We start from the raw sequence: 16,735 nt of genomic DNA on the forward strand, positions 1-16,735 counted from the left end.
TCTCAATGTTTGAAGCTTTATTACAAATGTAACAAAAACATGTTAATATTTCACTTCTGTTCTTGGAATTTCGTCACAATGAAATACACTGAACATAATCTTCACAAAAGTTATTTACAAAACTTTAAGCTATTGCCATTATAAATTACAATAACTTTTATTTAATTATTAACTATTAAAAAAAAATTAAAAGCCATTGTTATTTGTAATATCAATACATGTAAGTCACGTAAATACAACACATATTGCATTACAAATGCTATAGGTGTCACATTTGCGAAAGTTATAACTATTGGCATTGTAAATGACAAAGCTATTAATTTAGTTATTTTCAAAAACAAAATATAAATAAAAAAATTGTCATTTACAATACCAATAGCTCAAACTTTCCTAATGCGAGACCTATTGCATTGCAAATGCTTGTTAAATCCTGTGTTTGAGAACAGCACTTTTAGAAAGTTGCTGTTCTCTTGTCTGACCCTTCTGTATGCCTTGGCCTGTTTGTGTATTGACTGTCTGGTTTGAGAGTGACAGGGGCTGGGGATTCTCCAGGAGGCTGGCTGAGTCAGCCCTAGTCTGAATGACTGCATTTGCAACCTGAGTGGTGGGAGGAGTTAGCACCTGGGACTGAATAGGGCTGTGCCTGCCTGCCACAATGCTGGCTCCACCTCCTGCTGGGTGGCTGATGACCCTGTCCCTCACTCTGAAAAGAAAGGAGAAGCCAGGCAAACTAAGTGCTCAAGCAACACCCAGAACTGGTTCAGACCGGGCTCAGGGCCCACTTGCCCAAAGAGAACAAAGACTTTTAGGGGTATAAGTACAGGACCCCTGACAACAGAAAATTAGATCATCCTGGAATCAAGAAGGAACCTCTGCCAAGGAGAAAGCAGAATCTGAAGAAGGAAGACTGTCCTGCTGTTGCTCTGCTGGACTGACCTGATGCTTTGCTGCCAAGGAGAGGGGAAGGACTTTGCCCTGTCTTGAAAGAATCTCCAAGGGCATGAGAAAAGCTGGCTCCCTGTTCTGAAGTCCCAGGAACAAAAGGACTTTACCCCCAACTTCCCTGAACTCTGCTGAGAGAGTTCTGTCCTTCCTAGAGTGCTTGATCCAGTTGTGGGGCCTCTGGAAGTTGTACCTGTGCTGGGAAGCTTGAAACTAAGCTTGAGAGACTTCTTGCAATTGAAAAGGTATCGCATCGCTCGCTGCGGAGGCAATCCCCGACAGTGCGAGAAGTTTCCCGCCGTTACGAAGGTCGAGATCGTCGCAGCGCCTGTTGCCGCTGTCAGAGCCGTCGCATCCTTCGTTTGCGGGACGAACCCGATCGGTGCGGGAAGCATAACATCGCTGCGAGTGTCGTCGCAGAGCCTGTCGTCGCTGGGTTAGATCGCCGCACTGCTTGCTTGCGGACCGCATCACGTCGCTGCGAGTGTCGTCGCAGAAACCATCGCAGCGGCGAGCTGCGAGAGAGAAGATCACCGCTGGTTCGCGCATCGTCGCCACGGAGATCGTCGCAACTCCAGAGATCGTCGCATCGTGCCTTTGCGAGAACAAACTTTCTACGTAACCTAAGCACCGGAATCCATACAAGTGGCCTTCCTCCCCATACAGACCGGATTCGTCGCAACACGCCTGCTGCTGCAGCGGAGCTGCCGCATCGCCTCCCCAGGGTCTCAGGAGCAACGCATTGCTTGTTTTCCACCACACCAGCTTCTGCTTTTGGAACTTTTTGCGCAACTAAAGGTACTGTGTCTGAAACGTGACGCAACTGTGAACTTTTCACGCAACTATGGATTATTTTATCGCAACCTAAAGAACTTTTTATTACAACCTTAAGAACTCTTTTGAAACAATATTCTTGAACTGTGTATGTTGGATTTTTGTCGTTTTGGTCTTGTGTAGTTTAGATTAAATACCTTTATTTTTCTAAACTGTTGTGGAGGCAGTTTGTGGTGTTTTCACTGTGTTACTGTGAGTGTTGGTACAAATACTTTACACATTGCCTCCTGAATAGCCTTGACTGCTCGTGCCAAGCTACCTAGAGGGTGAGCAGGGGTTATCTCAGAGGGTTTCCTCCTCACCCTGACTAGAATCAAGGGTCCCTATTTGGACAGTGGTACCTACCTCTGCCAACTAGAGACCCCCAGTTCTAACAAGACGTTTTTCTGCAGCTTGTATGCAATGTCAACAAGTGAATCCCCCTCATGTGTCCAGGGCTCCATTGCGGCCGTTTCCTATCATTGATGTTCCTTTTTCCAGGGTCTGTATGGATCTGGTGGGACCTTTGGTTGCATCATCCCATGGGAAACAATATATTTTGGTACTACTTGATTATGCGACTTGATATCCTGAGGCGATACCTCTAACCAGTATGACGACTACTGCTGTTGCCCAGGCCATGATCGGATTCTTTATTAGGGTGGGGATTTTGACAGATCAAGGTACTCTTTTTTTATGTCAAGATTAATTACCCACATTTCTAAGGTGCTTAGGGTTCAGCAGATCCACACCTCAATTTATCACCTACAAATGGATGCCTATGTGGAATGGTATAACCGTACAATGAAAACCATCCTAAAGAAAACAGTGAAGGTGTTATGTTTCATATAGGTACCCTAATATAGGCCCGGGTAATATCATACACCGTCACCTACATTATCGCCCTTATACTACACAGTAACGAGCCTTTAGGATTGAACCTTTACCTAGTTCTAGTCCTGGGTGCAGAAGGAGGGTTTTTCCTAAACAATAGTCTCATATAACTGTATCAATAAACTCACAGAGTATGAATGAAACAATGGTTCTTGGAAACCAGGCAGGGACTACCCCGCCATATCTACGTACAAGGCTCATCCCATATGTCATCCTCAAATCCAACAATGGCTAACACAAGGAACAAGGGACATAGGAACCACAGATACTTTCTGCATAAATACAGCACATCTTGCTAGTGTTAGCTAGAGGGAACCGAGACTTCCAGGCCGACACACTGACAGAGACGCTGAGGCTCCTGCATGCAGACGCTCCAGCTGACAGTGGTCTGAAATCCCTCGCAGGATGTCCATCTGGAGACCAAGAAGGGCTCCCACATTCTCATACTTCAGGTAATGAGGTTCGACAAAATCCTAGAGGGATTCTTGGCTTCACACCTACTCACATTTTAGGTACACTTAGGTGCCTCTAGATAGGCATCGAAGGAGTATGTGCTTTCTTTTATCATGCATTTGAGGCTTCATGGCCCGATCAGCCATTCCTGAAAGGGAGGTACTGTAACGAAAGCAGCATGGAGACTGATGGCGGGGGCGCCAGGGGCACTGGGAATGTGCACTTGAGTGTTCCAGACATTTGGGACATGCCCCCTTTTCTACGGCTACAGTCACATACGCTGGAGGAGGACCTGGAAGGAGAAGAGCGGAGCGGGGTCATGGAGTTGGCGTCGCTGCAGCAAGGAGGCAGGCTGGTTAAGATGAGACCGGAGGAGAAGACTGAAGACACAAAAGGCCATGTAGGGACAAGCAAGGAGGCTGGGCCTGAGAGGTTGCTCTAGTTATCAGACACAGTTGAAAGGCAGAACGAGGCCGGTAGCCCAGAGAGCTCGAGGGAAGGTGAGACGGATGAGGCGGCCATGACTCCGATACCTGGGTCACTGCTTCAAGCAAGGGGCACAAGAGAGTGCACGTTATTTGAGCGGCTGGTTTCTTGCATGCGCTTACTTGGTTGGATTGTAGGGTTTGGGTCTGAAGGCACCTTACAGACCCTTGGGAGGAGGGTCTTTTGATGGACACTTTTTGCATGACGTGCACTCTGAATAGCGGTTCTATTGAGGAGTGAAATTCCCCTCACAACACTGCTTGTCTAATAGGACTGTTTATCACACCTGACATAGGACTTAGGCATACACAAAGTGGTGTAATGGTTACTGACTTAGTGAAATCCATATAAACGGATACTAATAGCCCTATACCTTTGTTTTCTCCAAGGGTACTCTACTACAGTGGTAAAAGGATTTGGAAGAAAATCCCGGAAGTGATGTGATTTGGAGAATAGAAGACGGCAAAGAGACAGGGACAAAATGAGGGCTTTTGTTTTGTGACTTGGAGAGAATCAGATTGGGTACCAATAAAAACCTTTTCCTCCAAACAGTGCGTGGTCTGGTCTCTCTTGTCCTGTAACAATTAAATAGATGGCAAATAGTGTTGTTGCTTAGAGGTCCTGTGTGACGATGTTACACTCTTGTTGAGGATCTAGATCTACTACGTCCTCTTTTCCATGGAGAGTCTTTATGTGCTGGCCTAGATGGAACGTGTGGCAACCTTGGTGACCTTTGTGGGTGTGTAGAAGTGGGAGGTGGCGCTGGTAAAGGGAGTAGGGACACAGACCTTCGGGGTGTAGTGGAGGACAGACTGAGCACAGCCGCCACATTCCTCATCGGTGAGTATGCCCTAGAGTACCCTGAATGTGTAAAGAGAGGTACTGTCCTTCTTTTAAGGTGAAAGAATCAATCTGCTTTAAGCCTCTAGGACCGAGAAGGAGATCCAGATAGTTTTCTTGCTGTTGATGGTGGTGTTTTCATTGTTGATGATGATTGTCTCTATGTCGATGGTGGTCTCAACATTGACTTGCTGGATCTCCTCGATGTTGAGGTACCATGTCTTGATGGCTAGCATGTGGCATAGTACTTGTTTTCGATGTTGATCGAGAGCGTTATTTTTTATATGATTTTCTGAGCTCTTTAGCTGTACCTTTTGGGTAGTTCATAAGAGTGAGATAAATTTGCAGAAATTAAGGATCATTTTATCCTTGCCCTTTTTAAAGTCCTGAGGCTGTTGTCTGTCTGAAGCCTTTTCTGTAGACTGAGCAGTCTGATCCACTGTCTATCCTGCCCGGTTCTTCAGGAAATTATCTTTACAGTGTCCACAGCCTTCTGGATGGTGATCTTGAAGAAGACATTCACTGCAGTAGTCATGAGGGACTGACTGGGTCATTTTCTTGTCACATTTAGATCACTTCACAAATAGTGCAAGCATTCTAACTGGAAAATATGATGAATGAATGTTAGAAATAACATCTCTCTAGTCCTTAAGGACTTCAATTGAGGTTGGTTATACCAAGTTTCAAAAAGGTTTTTAGAGAAAATAAACCAAAAAAGGCAAGCTCAGTGCTCCAGGATCTTGTTGACAGGAGTCAGAAAAATTAACTGGCCTAATCGTCAAGTCTCATGCATGATGGGATACAGTAGTAAGGATGTGACCCTAAAGGCACAACACCAGTTGTAATGCTTTATCTGTGTAGCCTATATTCTAGCATTGTACAGGATTCCCTTTATTTTAACTTTTTAGATAAAAGCTTGTGACTGATATTTCTAGTCACTTTAGATACAGCAAATATATTTTTTCAATTGGAGATGAGACATAAATGAAATGTAGCCATTTCTAGGCATTTTAGACTATAAGATCTATGTGTACATGTACAAATATATATTTTGCAAGGTGCTCAGACATCCCACACTTGGGCAGGTTAATTCCCTTGACTATGTCTAATGATGAGGATCCCCTGGAAGAGAATCCTTTCCCATTTTGGAAATAAAGGCCACTGGTTCTCCTGGCTTATGTAGGGCAGAGTTTCTAAATCTAATGATAGACCCATTTCTTTGTTAATATTATATTACCTGAGCCTGCTTTACTGCTCACCGGCGCCTACATAGCGCCTCGCCGCTCCCGATGGCGCGGGAGTCGCTTCGCTGTTCTGGCATTGTTGGAGGAAGGAGGCTGCAACTACAAGTCCCAGGGGGCGTGCTGACAAGCCCCCACCTGAGCCTGCTTTACTGCTCACCGGCGCCTACATAGCACATCGTCACATCCGCTGCGTGGAACGCGCGCGGACGCACGCCGGGCGAAGCCCGGGCCAAGGGCGGGCCCGTTTGAGCCCGTTCGAGAAAGGCTCGAGGACGGGACGGAACCACCCTCTAACACTGATTTGGCAAGGTTAGTACTTAATTGTAACTTGGGGCTCCCTACAGATTTGTATTCAGTAGCTTGGTAAACTGCCCAACAAAGGTTTTTTTTTCACCGGAATAGCATGCCTAAGGCAGACTACACACATTGACAAAATGCCCTCAAAGGTGCCGAAGGGAGGAAAAACGACTACTACGGACACAATCATGGGTACGCTGGACCAATTCATTTTACGGGCTTCGTCAATCCTAGCCCATGAAATAGACCTACTGAAAAAAGACTGTCACTGGACCCTGCTTTTAATAAAAGGTCTTCAATAGGAAGGCTGGCTGCGTCGCCGTCCCCTATCACCGCTCCAGGCTTTGATGCTCCCCTAAGCGAAGGTGCGGGGGGGATCATGGGGTTCATTCAGTTCAAGTCCACTCTGTCAGGGCGATCCCGGATGTCCAAGCTCAATTGAGGGTAACGTGTCTGATGTGCAAATTGGCTCCCCTGAATACAGCATTGTGTCGGACCCTCCAGAGAATACTGAAAGGGCTCCACTCACTCGTGGCGCAAAATCTGGGCAATCATTATTGGTCACCAAAAGTAAACGTGGAGGCCAAACGCCTTTGTAGAAATTCCTGGGGTAGCATCGACATCATTAAACAAAAGTGTAGAGGATATGACTCCGTCGGTTGTCGTGGAGGGTCCAGTGTTGCCACTCAGGATGGAGTCTCCATTGGAATGGAGCCAGGACATGTGGGACAAACTTGAACAGCTTTTCTATAGGCCCTGCACCCCCATCTACAAAAGACTTGACACCATTGAAAAGAGACGTACAATTTTAGAATCTGCAAGGGCCAAGGCCAAAGATAATAGCAGGCCTGGGTCCGCGGACGGGTCCACGGGCGGGGATGGAGTTGTTGGTGATCCTGAGGATAGTCGAAGTCCTAATCCTCCTATTCAGATAGTGAAGACAGTGGCACCCAAAAGTAATTGCACCACGATTGCTAGTGACCCTATCCCTCAGACTAGCATGTGTGGTGTTAATGGAGTGCGGCCAGCGTGTGGCAAGGGAGATGGGGCGGGAGGTTTGAACGTAGGAACTCAACATCTAGACCGCAGTAATAGGGTGCCTGATGACCCACCTTTAGATCATCTACCATGTATAGATATCCCCCCGGCTTCCGCACCATATGTGTCTATTTTAACAGGGGTCCCCACATTGAGGCCAGGTCAATAAAAAAATTATGCTGAATTGAAGAACAAGTGCATCCACTGGCTCAATGCGAATCGGTCTTTACCCCCGCGGGTGTCGGCTGAAATGTTATTTGTAAGAAGGGTGGACTGGGTTGGGCCAAGATATAAAACCACCAAGTGCGATAGTGTTATCATCAATTTCAGGGATGTCAGAGCTGTAGAGCAAGTATGTGGGTGGGAACATCAAGGTACAGATTCCCAAATTAAATCACTCCCTTTGACATATTTCTATTCAGCCAACTACCAGGGTTCCTTGAATGCCCAGGCAAGGAGGAGTGGGTTAGCCCAAACGCCTAGGGGAGGCTTCGGTGTTTGTACGGGGAACAGGTATGATGCACTATCAGGTTTAGAAGAGTGCGATTGACATCAAATCACACGTAATCATAGTGTTCCCGTTAGTGCCTTGCAGGCCTATATCCCCCATAACTCTAGATTTAGCTTGGATGATCTAGTACATGGCGAACTTAGTCCATCTAATCCCCCGCCCGGTAGAGTTACCTCCCGTATAGAGAATGCGGGTAAAGCCCCTGTAGATGGTTATCTAACACCTACTAATGGATATGGCGTTAAAGATTGTTTAACGAAATCGGGGTTGAATAGGAGTCCTGGTCCGCCCCTACCCGGGATGGCTGTCCAGTAAGATTGGATCTTTGTACCTAAAGGCCCAATACTGTGTCATTTTTATCTTAGAATATAGCAGGGCTGGGGTTCCAAATTAGTACTTACTGATTGGTCAGACTTCATAGAAGCTCACGATATATGTCTCTTTCAAGAGACATGGGCGGTAGAGCCTGTATACCGCCCGGGGTATCTTACCTTCCAGGTTCCAGCAGTAAAACAAGCAAAAGGCTGACCAGTGGGTGGCCTGGTGATCTGGGTTCCACAGGCTTTGCCGTGTAAAGTATCCCAACTAGTTACAAATAACATCGACATTCTTGCAATAAGAATTATTCCAGAGCAGGGTCCTAGTATACATATCTATAACGTTTACGCAAGAGGCCTCACTGCTGGGCGACGTTCAGAAGTGGTAGCAGCAGTAGAGAGGTTGTTGGACGAAACACCGAGTAACATCAGTCCGATAGTCGTGGGGGATTTTAATACCACGTTTGAACCAATAGGGCTTGAGGACAAGTGTCTCATGGAAGAAGAAGATGCAAAGTGGTGTATACCCATCCTCGAGATTGACCCAATTAAAAAATGGTCAGAGGCAGCCATTCAAATGAAGGGGATGTGTATAGGTCACCAGTTGAGGGCCGCAAATGGGCGCACACTGTCCGACAGGAGGGGGGCTGATACTTTATATGATGGCCACAGGTCTAGCCGTATTGATTATGTGCTAGTGAGTCTACCTTTGTGGCAGTTCCTTAAAGACATGGTTGTCACTACCCGAGTCGATCATAACCCCCTTATCGTCACGATGGCTGGGTTGTTGGGCGAAGCTTTATCCAGCAGGGAAGAGGCAGTGGCCAATGACCTGGTACTGTCTAACGATAGCCGACATTTGAAATGGAGTTACGTTATAGAACACCCGGAAATACTGCTAGCTATGAATATTGAGGTAGATAGGGTATTGGAAGCTTGGGGAACCAGAGAGGGAAACCAGACCCCGATGCCACAAATAACTGAGACGCACACCAGGCACTTTGATTGTTTAACGTTATTCCTCTGTAAACCTGGTAACAATAAGAAAGGCATGATTAAGAAATCTGAAGGATGGTTTAATAAGGACTGTCGGCACACATGGAGGGCCTTGGGGGTAGCCTTGAGTTCTAGGGACTCAGTTAGAGTAAGGCTTACGCGGGACTGTTACAGAAAAGCTGTTAAGGAAGCCAAAAAGCTCTGGGACCAGGCAAGATGGCAGGAGCTTAAAGAAGCATGTGAGTCACGAAACCCTAAACTATTTTGGAGCAAGTACAAATGGGACAGGCCCGGGACCAGGGTTCGATTCCCGACGCGGCAGGTTTCCGGACCAGGGTCAGCGGACTCGATAATTCTCTCGCCTCGGTGCCCACTCTGATCAGCGATCACACTCGGCAACTCTGGGCACTAGCTTGCCTCATCTTCACTAACGGCCCCACCAGACCGCCGGGGATGCCTGGTCTCACCCTGGAGATACCCACTAAGGGACCATCTCTCAGGGAAGCCAGGAAGGGTTTCGCAGCGGTCGAAGCGCGGAGGTACCCCTTCGGGAGTGAGTCCTGCGCTATATAAGCACACAATTAATTAATTAATTAACAGGGGGGGATGCCCAGAAACCCCGCAGAATAACGTTGCCCACCACCTATGGGTTAAACACTTCAAATCTCAGTATGCTTCCCTTGACGAGGAGCGGAATATTGATCTGCATGATCACACCTTTTTTAATAGTGGGATATTCACTTTAATGGAGGTGGATAGGGCGCTAGATTCTATCACACCAGGACGTGCCCCCTGGAATTGATAGCATCCCGGTGGATGTTTTCTTAAATTACAAGTCATCTTGGCGCCTGTATATTAGACATGTGGCAAATGCCATTGCATGTGGCGCTCCAATCCTGCCTTCCTGGAAAGGGGCAGAGATAATTCCAGTATTCAAGAAGGGCAACAAACCAGTGGCAGCAATTTACAGGCCAATTAGCCTTATAGACTCTATCCCAAAGGTTATGGGCAGGTAGATTTTACATAAGCTCCAGTCATGGATAGAAGATGAGCAAATTCTAACCCCACTCCAGGCGGGTTTTCGACCCCTGACAAGTACCATAGATCAGGTCTTCCGTTTTATTACTATCTATTGGAAGACTGTTGTTCTGGGGAAAGGGGACTTGTACGCGGTATTTGTAGATTTGAAGGCAGCCTTCGACCTAGTAACGCGTTGCAGGCTGTGGCGTGTCTTGAGTGAGATGGGGATGGCTCCTGAATTGCTATCCCTTATCGTCCGCTTACATGGGGATAACCACGCGCGGGTTCGGTGGGGGGCCAGGGGCGAGGTTACCGAGCCATTTGCCGTGAACAGGGGGTTGTTACCTATATTCCTGTTCGCGGACGACACCCTGATTATCTCCAAGACACCTAGTGGCCTTCAAAAAGCCCTACGTAGGTTTGAGGACTTTTGTTCTATCCAGGGGCTAGTCATCAACACGGCAAAGACAAAGTTCATGTCTTTTAATGAACATAAATCATTCCGGGGCAAGGTGTACATGAACAACGCTCCCCTCAAAAAAGTCGATGCCTTTACTTATTTGGGAGTTACACTACAGGCAGATATGAGATGGTCAAACCAAATTGATGTGGCCACACTAAAGCACAAACAACAGTCAGGGAACCTTGCAGTCAAATTCAAAACATCCCTCTCCAAACCGATCAGCCCATTACTGGAGATTTATAGCTTGAAGGTCTTAAGCTCCGCTCTGTACGGAGCCGAGCTATGGGGGTTTACGAATGTAAGCCCTCTAATTACAGCTGAAAATTATTTTTTGCGAAAGGTCACTAGTGCTCCAAAAAGCGCATCTATGCGACCGCTACTGCTAGATCTAGGCAGGAAGTCAGTAATGGATCTGGCGAAACTTCGCCCTCTTCTATACTGGCGAAGATTGTGGTGCACGGTTGAACTATCGCACTATGCTAAGGGTCTCAAGGATGTAATGGATGCAGATCGCTTTCACAAGGTTAAATGGTTGAAGGAGATTAGGGCGTTGTTGGTGAACTTGGGCCTGAGTGAACTGTGGGACGATCCCCTTATTGCTGCTTTTCCCTCTAAGAAGACACTGAAGGAAATGTACTGGGAAATGATTATGATTACAGCATGCACTAGTGGATTAGCAAACCATCTAACAAGCCAGTTCCTAGAATTTAAGTCAAGGCCCGCTTTAGAACAATATTGGGATGCCATTGAAAAAAACTATGCCAGGAAGGATCCAGCTTCACGCACAACTCCAGAACATACAAATTGGCACAGTTTACGAATTGCAACAGCACGCATGTGATATACGCCATCACTTGTCCATGTGGGTTGCTTTACGTAGGACAAACTACACAAAAAGTCAAAATAAGAATTTTGCAGCACATGAGCCGAATTAGATGCAACACTATTGGGGCCCCACTAGTTGAGCATTATAACACCTATAAACATAAGCCTGATGAGATCAAGTGGAGAATTGTGGAAAAGGTAACCGTAGGCCCAAGGGGTGGATCCACAGCTAAGACAATGAGCTATAAGGAGTGTAGATGGATACATTCCTTGAACAGTGTCTCACAGGGGCTTAATGAGAGAGAAGAAACAGCGAGACAAATGGGACAGCTGTGAATATTTGGCTATGATTATATCTGTTGCCCTATTTCTGACCAAACATCTCCAAACAATACAGCTTAAAAACATCACACTGTTTTCGCTAGCAGTAAAACCTCTAACGCTGTATGTTTCTCGAATACAATGTACATGGATCACGTTAACATCGTTTGTTTTGTAAATATAATATGCATGGTTCATGTGAACGTCATTTGTGGCTATGTTTTTCAAATACAATGTGCATGCATCACGTTAACATCGCTTGGTCTTTAAATATAACATGCATGGATTATGTTAACGTTATTTGTGGCTATGGAATTGTTCTGACTTTGCCATTGAGATATGTGAATATTCCTCTGTGTCTCTATTCTTTTAATCTGCCAAGAACGGATTCCTGAATAAGCGTAGTGTTTCCTAAACCATTGCTCATTGTGCCCAGGGTCTGTTTAGCCTCTCGGATTGATCTCCTAGCAACGAGAGGCGTAGTGTAACTGACTCAGTAAATTCCAATCATACACGGGCTGACGTCACCCTGACGCGCGCCGTGTCTCGCGCTTTGTTGCTAGGCAACTCCAACGCCGACGTCCTCGAGGCGAATGCGGAAGTTTATAACTACCGCCGCCCGGGACTCGCATTCAGCTAGTCGGCACCGCTTAGCCGAGCGGACGATTCTAGGATTCCAGTTTGACGAAGGAGACCACGTATCAAAAGTAAGCGCTGCATAACTACAGCACCAACACAGATTTTAATTCCGTCTGTGTGTTGGGTTTATCTGACGGACTTTTCCGTTTCAATTTTTCAGAATTTCCACATTGAATGTGAGAGGGCATAATTGATGGAAGACAGCAATATGTATACCCACATATACAATTGGTGAGTGCTGCCAAGTTAGTTTAACGGGGAGACTAATTATGATTGGACACTCCCAAAAACTTTTTTAATAATAAAAAAACACTAATACTTTGCAAATGATATTAATTTGCAGATCGTTGAGAGTGATGCACAACGATCGTGGTGTTCAGAGAGAACAGTCACCCCACAATTAGAAATATCTTTGAATATGGCCACATGATACACAGAATAGGTGAGTGTAACACACCAGTGAGGCCTGATCCGATTTGCCATATGGCCAATATTGAGTAGTTAGTCCACTAATACTCATTGTTTGATTATTCAGATTCAAGATTGATGAAGACACCTGCATAAAGTAGAATATAAGGATGTCTGCTCGGTGAAGACCTGGTAATAAGTTGTAACAACGTCTTCTATTAATAATTTCTCGTGCAAAACCCAAACCTGATGGTTTTATCCTCTTTTAAACCAACAGGCGCAATAATCTTTTCCCAGTCCCCGTCCTGAAGAAGACCCGCCAGTGACCCACAAATAAGGTGTCCACAGGGTCGAAACGTCGACATAACCATCAAAGGACCAATTTACCGAGTCCAACACATCATGGCTAATTGAAATAGCGTGTTGGTCCCGAGTATTAACGAGATAGAAACTGGCCTTTTATAAACCTCTCCCCCTTCCTCATAATCACTTATTCACTTGTATATAGACCTTCACGTATATATGTCACAATGTCACGACATTTCACACTCAGTCACTTCTCACACTGATTTGAATTGTTGCGCCGCAATTTGTATTTTGTGAAAAAGTAAAAAATTGCTTTTTATGTTCTTACGGAAGGTGTCAGTTGACAACTAAAAAGAAAAAGAAAAAATAACTGTTTAATTAAAATATACTCTGACCCTTCTTTTTGTGTTTGGTTTTGCACCTCAAAGATGACTAATGTAGCATATTTTTGAAACTATAATTTGATTATTGCTGAAGGTATGCATATGATTCAAAGCAATTGGTTAGATACCCGAAAGAACCACTGTTGAAATTACTACTGTATTGCCCAGGTTCTCAGGGATACTGGGTTACCCCGTAAGAATTAATCCTGCCATTGAAAAAACGTTCGAAAGGAAACTGTACTTCCAGCTAAGGGTTGGTACCATACCCGTAAGGTCATTCACTAGTAAATGGGCAGGGGTCACCGAGAATGCATGTCCTAAATGTTTAGATAGACAGGAAACGATCAGTCATCTGTTGTTTTTCTGTCCATTATATAACAAACCCCGCTCTACTTGGGTCATACCCATCTGCAAGCTATTAGGTTTTAGAAGGCACGAAGTGGCGTTGAGAGTCCTTACTACGGACCCAACTCTTCCAATAGCAATAGCAATGGCTACGTTTTTGGGATGGGCATGGTATATTCGATCCAAGGTGCTCCTCCAGGCACACACTAATCGATAAACCTCGAATGGCACTCTGTATCGACCTGGAGTTATGAAATGTTGCTAGTGGCTCACTCTGAATTTTATTGCACTGAACATTTTAAATATTTTAGATACATCTTATTCGTCAGAAATCAAATGTTTAATAATTTCTTAAATATGCTTTTAGGTCTGGAACATTTATATTTATGTAAAAAAAAATTAAATGTGTATGTAGTAATGTCTATGTTTGTGCTTTTATGACATATCTGTCGAATAAAGCTATTTTGAATTGAATTATTATTTTATTGAATAATATTTATTTTTATAACAATATAAACAATGTGGGTGCTATAGGAAAAGGAATACAAAACTGTCTTGCAAAAAAAGATGATTCGCCTATGCATTATTTAAGTCAAGCACCAATTTTAGAAATGGTAAAGCATTTTATTATTACAATTAAAAAGATGAACTATACAAGCATGTCAATAGCCAAGCACCAACACAAAGGTTACTCACTTTTACTTTTCACATCCACATTTAGAAGAAAGGCTATTTTAAACAACAGGGGTTTTCCCCAATGCCTTTCTTCCTATTTTTCTTTTCTCCCTCCAAACTCTCATTCCCACCGTTTCATGCCCTTCTTTCCCCAGCATGTCTACTAAAAATGTGATATTATTATCTCATAAATTAGCAATTTTGTGCTCGGACTCTGGTGTTCTAACTGCCTCTTCTAATCTCAGTTTTTTTCCATTTATACTGTAACCATTCTGCTCCTATAATCCCTTGATTTTTTGAAAGCATGACCATTGAGTGGTAATGGTTCCTGGCAGTGCTTGTTCCTATACCGTACACAATATTTTGTACTGCTTCACCAATTTAGCTGCAACAATACTGGAAAATTTATTTTTTTACATAATGTACACAATTTCTACCCTCCTACTGCATCCTCCTTTCGCTGATCTCTCCTCCTGCACCCCCCCCCCCCCCCCCCCGCCCCAACCTCATGTTTAACCCTCCAGGTTCCTCTGCAAATGGAAGCAAATCATCTGCAAGCACTATTCAACTATATATGCTTGTGCATTTAGAAAGGTCATCCAGTGCCATTTAGAATAGCTTTGTTTACAGCAGGCACATATCACTAGGGCACTGTATATATTGAGGAAAATGCATTGAATACACTAGATATCACCAAAGGTTGATTTATGAACTGCCAGTAGCTCAAACAGTCAGTAATGTACTCTTATGACTCCACATTAAAGTGGAGTCTACAGATCAATGTATGTGACATATCCTTGCAGAGGACATTCCAAAAATCATGGCTATCTGAAAGTGAACTAAAGAGAAGTATATTCAAGTCCAAGTTGGAGACGAAGTACCTCTGGAGTCCCCTTTTATGGACAGATGAATTGTCACTCCTTCCCTGCACCTCAGCTGTTCCCTATTGAGCTTTCACTAGTTTTTAAACTTTTATTCAGTACATTTTAATTTGGTCTTACCATCATCAACTTAGTGTGTTTACATCGAATTTCAAACGATAAGAAAGCTACATGATACCTAAATGAATCAAAGAATAATCCACTGTATCTCTGCAATAATAGTGAAGGGTTTGAATGATGTTATGTTATACTAACATCACTTTATTGTACATAACATATGCATGCACTTTGACAGTGACATTGTTTATCTCTGTTATTTGATCATTTAACAATAACATAATTAACAAAGAAATAAATAGGCATGTACATTCTTTCCGAAGGTAATATTAACATTATTTTGCCCATGGGAACATGAAGAAAGAATGTATGCTTTATTGGCTCACACCAAAAATGTTTGATTTCCACTTCTCATTTCCCTAAATTTGAAAACCACCAGCAAGCTGTGCCTGTCGAAAAAATCGATCTAGACAATATCTTAGAGGTAGGGAGATGGGACAAGGAACAAGAGAGAGACAATGAGAGGCAGGGAGCAGAGACACAATGAAAGGAAGCAGAAGCATGAAGATACACAGAGTGAAGCATGTTGAGTGAAGAGACATAAGTGACAGAAAGCAGGTTCAAGGTGTGAACAGGGAAACCGAGACAGGGAGCAGGCAGGACCTTGGGCAGAGGATGGGCAGAACATAGCAATACAGTAGGAGGCAGGTAAGAAGACGAATTCTGACCGAATCTGGAAGCAGTACAGAGAAATGTGATTGGACAATGCAGAAGAGACAAAGGTGATAGGTAATGAGAACAGCAACAGAAAGAAACTATTCTTCCACATAAAAATGAGCTGCTGGAAGGGCAGGGGGCTTGCCTGGGACTGCTAAAGTGAGTCAATGATCAAAGTAAGTCAAACGAGGGCCAAATCCTTCTGCTAAAGTATAAGCAAACAATCTTCTAAAAATAAAAGATACTAACTGCATCTTTTACACATTTTTCAAAGTACAGAAAGTGAGCCCTAGGTACCAATCCCCTTTCAACTGAATGAGTTTTTTTAGGCATTGATTAACCCACACAAAAAAAGCCAGAAGGTGGAGGGTTTGGGTAGAAACCTCAGCTACAATTGAAAGCCTTTAGGTTTCTGGGACAGATCTAAAAAAAAAAAAGAAAAAATAGCAGTCTGCCAAAGAGCAAAACATACAAAGAAATGAGGCAGCACCTAAAGGGTTCCTGGATACCAGGACAGTGTTTGTGCAGCTCACAGAGTATTTCTTAGTTTTGGCTTCTCAACGAATGGATGTATTTACGCATTGTCCTAGAGAACCGAAAGTAGGTTAGTACACTTCAAGGCCTCAAAGTCACTGGTAATTACAGTAGGAAATGTACATTTATCATCAATATGTTGTACATTTAAGCATACTCTAACAGCACACCTACCTGCCCAAAAAGGACGGAAATATTTGCCATGGACCTGCCAAAAAAGAAAAAGGAGAAGTGACATAAATATATATAATCATATTCCTTTGTCATGGGTCATTTCAGTGGTTTCATAAACATCTTCAAATAATGGTGGGCTTTAAATCATGCAAGCAG

General features: G+C 44.2%; 1 protein-coding gene across 1 annotated transcript in view; it reads right to left on the bottom strand.

The window, feature by feature from the left end:
- ABCB8 (ATP binding cassette subfamily B member 8) overlaps nt 1-16,735 on the bottom strand; it is a 512,951-nt gene that overhangs the window by 157,924 nt on the left and 338,292 nt on the right. The window contains exon 10 of the mRNA XM_086940923.1: nt 16,580-16,613. Within this exon, the coding sequence (XP_086797049.1) occupies nt 16,580-16,613 (34 nt within the window). The remainder of the gene's footprint in view (nt 1-16,579; nt 16,614-16,735) is intronic.

This window comes from Lissotriton vulgaris, chromosome 10, assembly GCF_964263255.1.
Source record: "Lissotriton vulgaris chromosome 10, aLisVul1.2, whole genome shotgun sequence".
In the NCBI taxonomy this organism is placed as follows: Eukaryota; Metazoa; Chordata; class Amphibia; order Caudata; family Salamandridae; genus Lissotriton; species Lissotriton vulgaris.